Genomic DNA, 15,271 nt, shown 5'->3' with positions numbered 1-15,271 from the left:
CCCCTTTAAGAAGCTCAAGGTATCCCACATACAATTTCTTTCAAGTTTGCATTCTGGAGTGTATCATATAAACCCACACCTTCCTAGGGTGCTGGATTCAGACTGCTTTCTACACGGTTTCCCTTATCTAATCCAACTCAGGCAGCTGTCTCACTTCCAGTACTTTTCCAACTCCTGATGTGCAGTCCTCTATGCCTATTATCCAGACTGGTTACACCATCCGAAGATGTAAGGGCCTAAGAGCCCCCACCCTATCCTGGGGAAGGCAAGCAAAGATACTTTACATGACCTGATTCAAGGAACAGTTAAAGATTTCCACATTGTTCAAACCCCTACCTAATATTCATCTAAGTTTTCATTTTAGGAAAAAATGAGTATCAAAATCACTTTATGTGCCTAAATTTCAATCATAACTTATTTTTGGCTTTGGGTGATACATACTGAGAATTCTTCAACTCAGCAAGGAGAATGTTAAGTCACACATGTGCTCAGAAGTAGAGGAAAAGTTTTCAGCCCAAGCATAAGGGCTCCATTCACACTGTGCAGAGTTCAAAGGAGTCAAAAGGATATCTATTGAAGTGGGTTTTCCATTTTTTTCAACTTCCTTTTTCTTATGACAGTATTATTTATGTGGATACATGTTTTGTTGGAATTTCTTAAGCCCCTGCTGCTCCACGGGGAGGAGCTAGAGTGATTGTGGTCATGAGACAAGGGGACAGCGGCATGGAAATAAAACAGAGACTCAGCAGCAGACCAAAAAGACGGGTGCACACAATATATGACTTGTGCACAGGCTGGTCCCTGAGAGTGACAGCTCATGGCCTAGGAATAAAACATTCTGAGGAGGCTTTACTTTAAGGGAACCAGAAACACCATCCTTGAGGTAAAAGGAGGTGCTCTGGAATAAACCCTACAGATTGAGTTACCCTGTAAGGTAAGGTAAGCTAGAAACAAAAACTGCTGGGAAGAGGGAGTGTGGGCCTACAGAGACTTCACCTGCCTGTGAGTAAAAAACAGCAGTCTTTTTGGACAGAGGTGAAAATGCCAACCATGGCCGGGCGCGGTGGCTCACGCTTGTAATCCCAGCACTTTGGGAGGCCGAGGCGGGCGGATCACGAGGTCAGGAGATCGAGACCACGGTGAAACCCTGTCTCTACTAAAAATACAAAAAATTAGCCGGGCGTGGTGGCGGGCGCCTGTAGTCCCAGCTACTCGGAGAGGCTGAGGCAGGAGAATGGTGTGAACCCGGGAGGCGGAGCTTGCAGTGAGCCGAGATCGCGCCACTGCACTCCAGCCTGGGCGACAGAGCGAGACTCCGTCTCAAAGAAGAAAAAAAAAAAAAAAAAAAAAAAAAAGAAAATGCCAACCAAATAATTTTTGCATCGCAGATCCTCCCTAAAAACTGGGTTTAATACTGAATAGACCATATTTTAAAATCAATTAAGAACTTGAGGGAAGTTATTATAAAACTACAAACATTTTATTATCAGAAAGCAAAAACATGGAAAAGTTAACATTTCCTTACTCAACCTTGCCCAAATATGCGATAGCAACCAGAGTATTTCCTAACTTCCTGACTTAAAGAATTTATAAAGTGAAAACCTAATACTTTCTGCTCATTACTACAGACAAGTAATTCCATATGATGCTTCTGGGCTGAGAACAAATAAAAACTTGGAACCCAAGATGCGGTAGAATCTAGTAAAATAAAATTGAGCTGGAAAGCAAAAGCTGAAAAGCAAAAGAACTATAGATGTAAATGCAATATGGGAAATTAAAGCATTCAATATCAAATCAGAAAATAGATAAACTGGTTGTCTAAGCCCTCATAGTAAGCAAATGACACTGGAGATTGATCTACTGAAACCCTCTGTGAACGCTGAAGAGCTCCAGGGCTAACCCTTCCCATTGCAGCTCTGCACTGGTTTAATCCGCAGGCCTCAGAATGAAAATCTATCCTCCTTGAAGTGGAGACGAAAAATAGAAAAATATTACAACTTTTTTTGGGGGGGGGTGGGGCTAATGCCTTGGGCTCCACGGCTTAGTCAGTTCATACAAGCAAGAGGACTGCAATATAGACTCAATTCAGTCAGCCAGAAATGAAACCCAAGCCACCGTTCCTCCAAGAAAGCAGACACGTGTCCCATCACACACCCTCTCAGCTCAGTCTTCCCCAGACTCAACTCAGGTCCCACCCCTAACTGGCAAAGATATTCAACTTGGCAGGAGCAGATGATTTGCTACATGTGGTTATAAGGTGGCTTCTGGGCAAAACCGTGACTGCAGAAATGTGTTCATTGACACCTTCAGTTTATTTCAGAGTAATGCGTATTCAGATACCTTTCTTTACTGGAGATATAGCAGTTTTCCCAGACGGGTTACCATCTTTACACACTGAGGGTTTCTGCTGGCAGCAATTGCCGCCCTGCTTAGCACAGACCAGCACGCTCCACAAACCCAGGAAAGAGTTAAACGTTCTTTGCACTTGACTCAGTGGCTTCTCTTCACCACACACTCCCAGATCCCACCATTCTCTGAGCCACCCGTACAGCCAATCAAAGCAAAGGAAGGAAATTATCCTGGCCAGCTGACAGCCACAGCGCTCTGATGGCCATATATGGTAAAAACCACTGTCAGAGCCCTGTCAGGCCTGCGGGCCGGCTGCTGTGGACATATCAGTGAACTGCAGCAGCAGGAGAAGCTGGCCAAGGAAACGCACAAAGGCTGCCTGCTCATCTCCAGGGGAGGGGGTGGGGTGGAAACCATCATCTGCCAGGGCACACACTCAGTGAGTCACAGCCACTCACTGTCATCAAAAATAGCCCCGGGGTACGCTGGGAAGTTCCTTCTGCCAGGACTTTGTGCTCCATTGTTAACTGGGGGTGAGCAGGGTGCCCACCCCACCCCTCCCAGCAAAACTGTGGAAAACACAGTCACTAGGAGAAAATGAAAAGGCCTTTCTGTGGCACTTCATGTGGTAATGAGGCCAGGCCGCGCTCGTGTGGCTGGCAGCTCGTGACATAATTTGGAAGTCATTGTTCTGCACCTGGTGCCCTCCCCTTGCATCCTCCACCCCTCCCAGTCCTGTCCCCCAGCTTTTCACGGCCTATACACTTGGCAGTTTAAGGTGCTCCAGGCATCAGGCAATCTATTTCAGGAGGCAGTGAATGGGCATCCCATGACATGTCAGGACACTGGCTGGCTCTGAACAAAATCCTCTGCCCCAACACCAAAGCTACCAAATGCCAAATGTCCACATCTGTACAAAGGGCTACCGGCACTGCCACTGTTGTCTAAAACAGAGTACCGCAATGTGTAGAAATGGAAATTGCCTGTCAGCAATGCACAGTAAGGCGGACATGCAGCCAATGCAAATCCAGCAGGTGCTGGCAGAGACAGTGGATCACACAGAAAAGCACCGTCAGGAGACTGCCATTCCCTCTCAAGTAGCCCATGAAAGAAGGCACTTATCAGCATGGCGCCTGGCACTTAAAGGAAGCCTGCAACAAATGTGAACTGCTGTGATTTCATCACTGTCACTGTGTCCTCACAAGGCATGATATAGACCAAGTACTTTCCAAACCTAAGACAATTCTCTGAGCTGACAGAATGAAAGCCCTGACAAGTTACTGTTTTTGTTATTAAACTCTCTAATCCCAGAGAAAGAATGCAAAGGATTCAGAGTCCATTAGACCACAGTTTCTTTTTCTTTTTTTTTTTTGAGACAGAGTCTTGCTCTGTTGCCCAGGCTGGAGTGCAATGGCGTGATCTCGGCTCACTGCAACCTCCGCCTCCTGTGTTCAAGCCATTCTCCTGTCTCAGCCTCCTGATTAGCTGTGGTAACAGGCATGTGCCACCATGCCCAGCTAATTTTTGTATTTTTAGTAGAGACAGGGTTTCACCATGTTGGCCAGGCTGGTCTCAAACTCCTGACCTCAGGTGATCCACCTGCCTCGGCCTCCCAAAGCGCTGGAATTACAGGCATGAGTCATCGCGCCCAGCTAGACCACAGATTCTATACCCCTCCCTCCCCAAAAAAATTCGTTCACACTCAGTAGAAAAAAAATTAATAAAAATATACATGTACAAATCAAATAAGGACTCAGCAACCTAAGTTCTGATCCACAAACAACCTCACGGTCTTGGACAACCACTCAATTTGAGTTTCAATTTCTACAACTGTAGAACAGAGGAATGATCCCACCCTACCAAGTGAAAAAAACGGAGGCACTGTTCATGAAGGGGACTATCCACGTATGATCTGCTGACATTCTGCAGTCTCATTTCTATGAATGTGACAGAAGTCACTGCTTTTTCCTAAAGATGATACAAAGGAAAGACGCCATGTTGATCTAGTTATAACAATGATTCTAAAATATAAAACAGTGCTTATTCTAGTTCTTTTCCCCGTAACAAATCAAGGAAAATACCAATTTTGCCAAATTCACACTGAAAGTGAAAGAGTCAAGAAATGTAGGATTGTCTACCAAAAAGCTATCCTTCAGCTTCTTTTGACTCATAATGTTAGTTCACACTATGCATAAATGATTTGTTTCCCTTCCAATCAAACATTCTATTTCTGCAATACTATAAAAATCCACCTAAACTAGAGATCCTGGAGTCTGAAGGAGGAATGTGCCTACCACCTACTTCTTTGCCCTCCTGGGGACAGAGCCCGTCTACTAACTTAACAGTTTAAAAGTTGGGTTGGCTCCTCTTCTGTTTCATCTTTAGCTCCTACACAGAGAAAAAAAAAACCTGAATTCAAACTGAATCTTCTCTGTGATGTCTTCCTTACCTCCTAAGCCTAGCATGCAACTGATCTCTCACACCCCAGTGCTAAAGCACTTCATGCACAAAGCACTCCCCTGGAGAGATCAAGCACAGTTGTTGAAGCTTCTTAAAAGCAAGAACCTAGCCGGGTGTGGTGGCTCACACCTGTAATCCCACTTTGGGGGGGCAAGGCAAGAGGATCAGGAGTTCGAGACCAGCCTGGCCAACACAGTGAAACTCTGTCTCTACGAAAAATATAAAAATTAGCCGGGCGTGATAGTACACACCCGTAGTCCCAGCTACTCACGAGGCTGAGGCAGGAGAACTGCTTGAACCTGGGAGGTGGAGGCTGCAGTGAGTCAAGATCGCACCACTGCTGCACTCCAGCCTGGGGAACAGAACAAGACTGTCTCAAAAAAAAAAAAGCAAGAACCCACCACAGGTCCCTGCACATGCAGGCACTAAGGAATGAGTATGTGAATGCATGAATGTGATTTTTCTAAAGTACTGTGTTAAATTTCACAAATATTTAGGCAATAGTTAGCTCTTTATATGTGCTCTGGTAATATTACTGATAATATTTTTCAAAATCTCAATATGTAATAAGTTCATTGTAAAAAAATATTTTTAAGTGCAGGTAATTATAAAGAAGAAAATAAAACATCACTTTTAGTCCCATCAATGTTAACATTGCACATTATTTCCTAAAAACTAATAACACAATTGAAGTTAAGTACGAGATAATGACTATGATCTTATAACACATTTTTTAGGTTATATGAAGGTACCATGGAATACAGGATAACAAAATCTTGCCACATAACGTAACTTTCTCTTGCTATTGAAAGGAATCCCTCAATTATTCACTTAGGACTTAAGAATGTTTATATCTATATAGACATTATATTTCTATGTAGATTTTTCTTAAAGGCTAGGTGGAAATATAGTGTTCAAAACTACCAGAAAGCCTTTTAGGTCACTCTGACTTACTCATATATGAATTGTGTGAACTAACATTATGAGTCACATAATACAGTCTAAGAATATATGTATTAGTTATCAACTGCTGATTAACAAGTTATCCTAAAATTCTGATTAAAACAATAAACATTTATTACTCACACAGTTGCTAAGGATCAGGAATTCAAAAACAGCTTATCTTGGTGGCTCTGGCCCAGGGTTTTTCACGAGATAGTGTCAGCCAGGGCTGCACTCACCTGATGGCTTGACTAGGGCTGCAGGATCTACTTTCAAGATGGCTCATCACATGGTTGGTTGAGTTGGTGCTGAAAGTCGTCAGGAGGTCCTATGGACCTTGCCACAGAGCTGCTGGAGTATCCTCACAACATGGCAGCTCCAAAAGAGACAAAAGTAGAAGCCAGTGGGCTTTTATGACCTAGTCTCAGAATTCACACTCCATCAATTCCACCATACCTTATGGTTACACAGGCCAGCCCTATTCAATGTGGGAGGCCACCTACCACAATATAGCAAAGCAAGTTTTTGGAGAACCTGCACAAAAGGCTACCATATACATAGCCACCCAGTTTGCATCCTCTATCCAAGTGAGTCAAGAAATCAAGAGCATATAATTCTAACCACTCCCTCCATCTGTTAAGTGAATAATAATCTTAATAATGTGATAATGCAGCCTGTGGTACCAGCGGTATGAAGAAGCAACTAAGAGAACCCAATGGACGAGTTCCTCTGTTTCAGTAAATAATCAAAGGCAACATCTGAGCTGGATAATGAACAGTAAGAAAAGACCACCAAGTATCATCATTAGTGGAATACTGACTGAAATGAATCACTATCTCTTCCTCAACAAACATGACAGAATCATTCTAAAGCAGCCCTCATCAATCTAGGTTCTATAAGAAATTAAAGTCCTAATGCTCTAATATACGCTATTATAGGCAATGAGCTCTTTTCCATCCTATGCATCTAGAAGACTGGCTATGTACCATCCTTGGGAGAACCAAAAAAAAAAAAAAAAAAGCCATTCAAATGATTTTCTGTAGAGCTAAATTCTTTCATAAAAACCTAGATGAAAAACTGCAAAATGAGTTGAAAAATGGTTCACAGACATAAATAAAGCAAGATCCCAAATATTCCCACACACAGCTCCTAAAATAAATAGGAGAAATACAGTTGCGTATAAGAAAGTACCACATAGCTATAACAAAGGAGCTCATGGGAGAGAAGAAAAGATCATGACCCAAAAAGCTAACAGAGACCTGGCCATACCCATCCTATCCTGGCCAGAGCAGCACTCTTGTCCCAGGTAGTTTCTGTGAGGGTGAAATCAGCTATCATTCCAATTCACCAAAGTTGCTTCACAGTACTTCATAATACTCAAGGAAGGAAGGGAGAAAGAAAGCAATTTGGGAAGACAGGAGCCATCTAGTTCGCATCCTCCATCCAAGAGAATGTCAAGAGATCAAGAACATATAATTCTTACTGATTCCTCCCACTCCTACTTGTTTTAGGCAGGATTTACAGGCTTGTTGTGATATGAAGTGTTGTGTGTGTATGTGTGGGGGGGTTGTATGTGTATCTATCCAGAAACACTGGTGTGTATGAGCCTCCACGGTTCACAATAGGGAGGGAATGTCTCAGTTCTATCTACATCACGAGTGTGGCTACTCCACAAAGGAAAGGCTTATTCATGCCAACGTGGTAGATTACACAGAGGGCTGAAAACCTGTGTGCTCTTGAGACAAGGCAGCCGGTGCAGTTGTGGCAAGAAAAAAAAGTATCCCTCATAGCCAAAACCACAAAGCCAACTTATGTTCAGCAAGACTGCTATTATTCATCCTCTGAAGGACTAAAGAATAAGTAAATACACTAAGCCACACCTTGAAAAGTCATGGCAGAGTGGCAAGCCACAGCTTGATGGAAGCATTACAAAAGAGAGTGGGAATCACGTGTGCTAATCTAAATCACCCCACCTCAGGAGTGAGGACTTTCTATATTCATCCGGCAGTGACCTCTTCAAAAATCCCACTTTCCCTAATAAAACCTTCCTAACAAACACCTCATAAACCATATGCTTAAAATAAGCATACATTCATTCTTAAGTGTGCTGCTTGCTGCATATGTGTGTGTCTTTGTATATGCATGTGCTTTGATGTATTTATCCCTGTTACTCTTTTCACTTCAGATTTTAAGTCCTGGAAGACAGAGACCATGTCTAACTTATTTTACATTCTCCCAGAATCTAATCACAAGCCTCATGAGGTTGCAGTAAGAAGCCTTGTTTACTGCTGACACTAAATAGCTTTCAAAAGAAATTCATGGAAAACCATGTTTTCAAATGGGAGCCTTTCTGAAAGGGTCATAATCCAACTTAATTCCAAAGTGTACATATTCAATATTATTATGTACAGAGTCCCAAACGCATCACCAAAACTAACTTGCCTGTCTATAACCAGAAACAAAAAAGGGAAAACATTCTCAGAAGCCCATGAGATACCTATTAAAAGCTATACCCATCTTTTAAGGTTCGTGTTTAAAATCATCCCAGGCTTCTATCAACATGTACTGGAGCCTAACACACATCTAAATAACATTTCTTGCTATCTTGATTTCAAACATAACTTCATATTATAATTGGGAATTTAGTTTTTCTTTGCCTTTAAACCAAAGCAACACCTCATGATAAAACTACTTCATAGTTGCCAAGACACTAAAGTTGTAGGAGTCTCTTTTCCAGGGTAAAGAGCCCTAGTATTACAAAGCCCTGTACTGAAAAGGGATTAATGGGTTCACCATGTAGTTGGAGTCCCCATCATATTTCTTCTTCGAGGCTGCACTTCTAACGAGGAGACAAACACCTCAGTACCAGCAATCTGCTAGGATGCTTTCTTAGACACAAGTGCTCCTGAAGGGCACAGATGCTAGCACACAGCAGATACTCAGCTTATAGACAATCAAACCAACTAATCGTATATGAAGACTCACTCATATTGTGTAAACAATCAAATATCAACTGTAAAATGTATAACCATTATTCAAATATTCATGACTATACCAAAATTATAAGGTAGATACCAAGAAGGCAGTCAGCCCCATAAAGAAATGTAGGTTTTCTGGTAACATGGAAGATGGTTCTATTTTCTACCAGCTACTGACGTCTGGCAACCAGGCAGCATCTCAGGTAGGAACAGCAACTTAGAAGAAAAGAAAGGCAAGTGTCACCTGATGCTCCAGGGCTCATGGGCCAAGCCCTGCCACAGCAGATCCTACTGAGAACTACCTAGGCACACGACTGTCATGAGGGACCACAGGACCACTCCTCTTTGCTGGGCTCAGCTTTGCCTTAATGAAAAGGCAGCCAGGAGTAAAAAGGCATCTACTTGCCAAAGTTATACATTGAATTAGGGGGACAAAAAATGGAACAAAAGTGTTTTCTTTGCTCAATTTTGAGTGCACACCAACTGCACTGGAAATCACTTCATGGCTGAGAACCATGGGAGGTGAGAAGCATTTCTGACATGATCTAAAATTTCCAAGGCAGAAAATAACTTTTTTTCTTTTTGAGACGGAGTCTCGCTCTGTCGTCCAGGCTGGAGTGCAGTGGCACGATCTCAGCTCACTGCAACCTCCGCCTCCCAGGTTCAAGTGATTCTCCTGCCTCAGCCTCCTGAGTAGCTGGGACTACAGGTGTGCACCACCGTGCCCAGCTAATTTTTGTATTTTTAGTAGAGACGAGGTTTCACCATGTTGCCCAGGCTGGTCTCGAACTCCCGACCTCAAGTGATCCACCCGCCTCGGCCTCCCAAAGTGCTGGGATTACAGGCATGGGCCACTGCACCCAGCCAGAAAATAACTTTTATACACAGCTGCTTATGTTACAGAGAGAGAAACAGGAGCAGAAGGATAAAGAGACACATCCACGTCCCACTACAAGTCAGTGACTGAGCCAGGACTGAACTCCACAGTTCATCGATTCCCAGATTTGTGATCTTTCCTCTATGCCACACTGATGCTAGGAGCTAAATACACACACTTTAATACACAAAAATCTCACATAGTACACATGAACCTATCAATTATAGAAACCCAAGTATTGATCTTATTTCCAATGGCTGTCACAGGGCTTAGCTTATACCAATGTCACCTCCTCTAAAACAAACTCATATTTAAGGAGCAAAGCTACACAGACAGTATTATAGCCTGGGAAAGACCCTCGATGCTCCTCTAAAAAGCAACACCTCATCTAAACATGACAATTTGTAAAGCAACTTATTCTACCCTAGTTCCCATAATGCTGGTTAAAGAACAAAATACAAGGACATATTCATTAAGTGTATGTAGGTCATTGAATGCAAGGGAAAACCAAATTATAAGATCAGTTAGCTGGGGCACTGCATACAGGTCTCCCTCAAATGGGATAAGTGAAACTCAGTTTCTCATGGTTTGCAAAAGCAAAGATGAACTCACAGAACCTTTGTGGATGTGAAAGCTGAAAGGAAATGTCTGAATTCAGAGGAAGATTAGCCATTCATTATGTCTATTTTGTGCTTCTTAATTGGCTTGTTCCTTTTCTTTGAAGTAAAAAAAAGTCTTACATTTATTCCTCAGTCTATAAAAGAGGAAATAAAAACTCGTAACTCCAAAACAAATCATGGTGCTCCAGTGTCTGACCTTAGCTGACAAGCTATGGCTGTCTTCTCAGTTGGCTGCCATAAAGCCTACCAGTAAAATGTCAAGTTTCCAAATGCCCCTTGCTCTTGGTGAAGGAGTAAGTTAAAACAATGTGGAGACCAAATGCAACTGGCCTTGAGTTCAAATCCCCAAAACCAGATTAAGAACACTTATAACAGTGTAGTGTACTTATCTGCCACTGAATGACAATTTTTTGAACAGAAATAAAAGTATCTAAATAAAAAATAAATGTTCAACCTAATGAAAAGATTCATCTTCGCCAATAAGAAGGTACATTTCAAAACACGTATCAAATTTGTTCCCCAAAGGCACCCATCTCCCTTCTTTGGTTAGGAGATGGTTCTACTGTGTTATCTATCTGGCCACTGAAGTAAAAATTAGATGTTATAATAAAACAAGTTAGTCACCAGCATCTCTGAAACAAAAGTCCAAGAGAATTGGACATTTTCCCAGTGAGAGTTTTCCCAAGGAAAAAACATCAACATACAATGGGAAACAACCCTTTGACAGAAATTCACTTTATTGTAACCACTCTCAGAATCACATGGTCCATTGTGATGAGATGTACCCTGAATATAAGGGGCTCAGACACAGCGGGGATCCACTTCCCCCACTGTTTTCAGCAGAGTGGAAACAGCTGTCATACGACTCAACATCTGCATCCTCACCAGCACCGAGCCCTTATCACTGGAGCTCAGGACTCACCAAACTCATTTTCCTCCTAAAAACTAACTAGAAAACAACTGTTTCTAGGCCCTCTTCACAGCTTTTTTTCTTCATTATTTGCAATTCTGGGACTTGCTGATAAAGTAACTATAGATTTTGATCTGCAATATTCATGATTGGTCAGCAAATGCACAAAATTCCTATCTAATCTCCCACCTTGGAGCAGGCTTTCTGGGAGAATAAAGGAAGCAGGAGGGCTTGGAACCCCACTGAAGTTGAAGAACACATAGAACCATTCTCAGTAAAGATCCTTTATTTCTACCACTTGTTAACACTGTTTAAACCTTATGCTGAAACTTATTATTGTCCAGAATTGAAATCTGTATTGAGGACATTTTCTTGAGTTCTTATTCAATTTCCTACTCAAAAAAGGAGAAGAAAAGGAAAGAAAAAGGGCTCATCCTTATGACTTCACAAAAAAAGAGAATATTATCTTCCAAATTTCTGCTCTTTTGAAAATGTAACTGTTTTTAAAACTTTACTTTGGAGTAAAAGCCGGTTTTTAAAACTGCACTCTAAAAGAAAAATTTTTGTGAAAAGCAGATGATTAAGAATGAAATCTTAAAATTCCTATGCCTGCCCATGCTCACAACATTATAATAATTTTTTATCCATAGAAGGCATCCCCAGAACAGAGGTCACTATTCTATTTAATGATTCTCTGTTAGAGAAAAACTGATGTGGTTAGTAAGGCGTGTGGAACTTAACCTCAATTACATCAGAGTCTAATGGTTTCACAAATACAATTCTTAGTGAACTGTCAATCTATTAAGGAAAAAATATGGAGACTATCAGAGGGTGTCTACCAGAATGGAAGATCAAATTACCTACCTTGTGCAGAGGGAGGACAAGGAACGCTCCTCCCCCACTTGCCTCTATGATTATGGCAACAAATCTGGGATTGACAGCACAAAAGGAACTATCCCAGGTCACACGAGAAACCCGGATGTCATCATAGCACTGGTCATTTTTCACCGCTTGCCCAAATACATGCCGAAACTTGCTCTGTCGTACCACTCGCCTCATCGTGTCTGCAAAGGAAGAGTGAGAATTATGTTAGAATTATGCACCAAACTGAAAGCTTTACTTTTACAAATGAAATGCTCCAAGTAGGAAAAACAGAATGGTATGGCATTTTGTCTGCTCTCCTAAAAAGTAGCCAAATTGCGATCCAAATTTCTTTTAGCAACACATACCCGGAGACAACTGCAAAATGCATCAGGGAAAGAATTACAAAGAAATGAAAAATGCCTAATTCAAGATCCAGAAACAGCTCATCAGTTTTAATTTCAATGGAAAGATTAAGGGAAAGAATTAAAGAAAATTAGCCTTTCAGGGTTGGGTGGGAGCTGACAGATAATGTACTTCAACCCTTCCCCTTTTACAGATAAGAAAACTCCAAAGTGAAATTCTCTGGTAGAGGTGAGGCTGAAGAAAGCTGAAAAACAAGTTACGATTTTGTGGCTTTGTCCTCAGCCTGCCAAGGTAATTCTTCAGATTGTAAACATTTTCCCTAGACATCAACACTCTGCTGTCTGAGAATTATGTCTATTCCCCAGAGTGTTTCAACAAGAATAACTATGGGAGGAATTCAAAAGACACAGCCATCACCCTTGACTTCAAAAGCCTAATCTCCTTCTAACACAGACGTAATAATCAGAGCAACTCACTACCAAACTGCCTAGTGCTAAGTGGTACACAGTGAGAAACAGGAAAGGTCAGCCTAAAGCAGCCTAACGGGTAAGAGCCAGGTCTGGGAAAAGCAGAGCAAAAGTATTTAAATGGAAAGCAATGTGATCAAAGTGATGTTTAGGATGACAGTAAATGTGGCAGAAGCACACTGGACGGCTTACACAGGAACAAGCTCAAAGCCAGGTACTGGGCTAGGAAGCTATTTGACAGTAAACCAGACTTGAGGAAGGCCTGGAGTGATACAGCAGTAACAGTTGGGACCGAGGAAAGGAAAAATGCAGGGGCTATAGTGGAGGGGAAACAAAACCAGGCTGGGTTTTCACTGAGCTGATCATCCACCACAGCCACTTCCCTAGTAAACCAGGGACTCTGAAGGGGAGGGGAGGTGACACAGAGCTAGGTTCCTAGGCTGCCTTATGTGTCATTTCAGACTCCAAATTCGACTAAATCACCTGATAGACACTGAAAGCTTTGTGCTTTCGGATCACCAGGCCCTCCCTGATTAAGATTTCCTAGACTGCGCCCAATGTAATTTTCCTATGTGCTACTGCAGGACATTCTGTTCATGTTGGTTAGATAGAAGGAGCCTGGATAAAAATCTAAGTGGAAATGGAACATGGTTCAACGTCGACAACTCAGCTGAAAATCAGATCCTCATATACAGAGGAGAGCTAACACCTGTCCACTCATGCCAGACGGGACACATGGTGGGCTGTTGCTAATTCCTTTCCTCTAATTCCCTTCCTCATGGCCCTGAGCCCACTGCTAAATGCAGAAACGAATTTATTTTTGCCAGAGTCTCTTACCCTTCCAAGGCATGTGTGAAAGTGGCCTCTCTCCAATGCTGGGGGCATGTAGCTGGGCTGAAGTAAGAGACCCTTGGCAGGCAATTGAGCAACCACGTTTCTTAGCCCAGCTGTTATTGCCAGACTTTCCCAGCTGACTACCAGGGCCATACATTTTGAGTCTTTGGTAGAGGAGATGGTAAATGATTCGTGGCCAGGGTCCTTCATTTTGGAATCAATATGAATACTTCTCAAGCGTATAAGACAGCTTCCACGAGGTGGTGAGAAGCAAAAGGAAAGCACATCTATACAAAAGCCAACATACAGCCAGCTGGTCTCGGGCTCCACTTCCCCACACAACCATCTGCAACCATCTGTACAAGTTATAGAAGCTGCAATCCCCACCAGCATCTTCAAGCAAGTGTATCAAAAGTAAGCTAATGTAGAAGAAAAAAGGATTGCACCATGTCAGCGTTAACATCCTTCATAAAACGTTCTTACAAATTCATACAATTAAAATCCAACAGAAAATTAGACAATGGATATGAAGAAGTAATTTTTTTTTTTTTTTTTTTTTTTTTTTGAGACGGAGTCTCGCTCTGTCACCCAGGCTGGAGTGCGGTGGCGCACTCTCGGCTCACTGCAAGCTCCGCCTCCCGGGTTCACGCCATTCTCCTGCCACAGCCTCCGAGTAGCTGGGACTACAGGCGCCCGCCACCACGCCCGGCTAATTTTTTGTATTTTTAGTAGAGACGGGGTTTCACTGTGGTCTTGATCTCCTGACCTCGTGATCCGCCCGCCTCGGCCTCCCAAAGTGCTGGGATTACAAGCGTGAGCCACCGCGCCCGGCCATGAAGAAGTAATTTACAAAAGAAACACAAACAGCACTTATCTCCACTCCTTCCCAAAATCCTAATAAAATGAAAGCAAAACATAAAAGCACGTAAAAACATGAAAGGACAGGAGGACTAGAAAAGAGCCTACAAGAGAGCAAATGTGACAACAAACTTTTGAAGATGGAAAGCTGTCGTGCACATGTAACTGACTGAAGTGTGAGTGTCCTCTACTCAGCTGAATCTCAGGAGGAGCGCACAAAAAGGACATCAAGGCCCACTGTGAATCCCCAGAACACTCCAAGGAGAAACTGTGTGTCTCCAAAGACAGGGATGTGGGAGAGGGGCTGCAGAGAAAATGACTGAAAGCCTGAATTAGGAGCAGCTGGACACCCAGATCCCCTCTGTCCAGGGCTGCACAACCAGGGTACTGGCCTGCCCTCTCCCCAGCAGAAGCCAGGAGAGGCCCGACTACAGGCCCTGGACTGGATGACACCCAGCACAGGTGTGAACAGGTGCCTCACTGACAGCCTGGTTCTATACAGTGGGGCCTCCAACCCCTTGTTCCTCTTGGCTCCCAAGATACCACCTGCCCCACCCCACAAGAGATCAGACATCACTGCCCTCAGTGAGGTCCACCATTCAATGTGCCCCTCCACCCACACAGGCACAAGGTCAGCTTTTAGAACCTCACTTTTAAATGTGAATGGATATTTGAGGAAGGCCTCTCACTTGAAAAAGACAATTTTTCCTCTTCACTCAGATAGGCCAGATACCATCTAACCTCATAAA

General features: G+C 42.8%; 1 protein-coding gene across 5 annotated transcripts in view; it reads right to left on the bottom strand.

The window, feature by feature from the left end:
* The window catches only part of CORO1C (coronin 1C), an 85,574-nt gene that overhangs the window by 42,659 nt on the left and 27,644 nt on the right, over positions 1-15,271 (bottom strand). For 4 of the 5 annotated variants that reach the window (XM_032168776.2, XM_058424972.1, XM_032168777.2 and 1 more), the window contains exon 2: positions 12,001-12,200. In XM_032168776.2, the coding sequence (XP_032024667.1) occupies positions 12,001-12,195 (195 nt within the window). In that variant the 5' untranslated portion in view covers positions 12,196-12,200. Of the gene's footprint in view, positions 1-12,000; positions 12,201-13,667; positions 14,105-15,271 lie in introns of those variants that run through there. The other variant, XM_032168774.2, reaches the window with a different exon arrangement.

This window comes from Hylobates moloch, unplaced genomic scaffold (genome assembly GCF_009828535.3).
Source record: "Hylobates moloch isolate HMO894 unplaced genomic scaffold, HMol_V3 SCAFFOLD_12, whole genome shotgun sequence".
NCBI classification, from domain to species: Eukaryota; Metazoa; Chordata; class Mammalia; order Primates; family Hylobatidae; genus Hylobates; species Hylobates moloch.
This window is presented reverse-complemented; position numbering and strand designations above follow the sequence as displayed.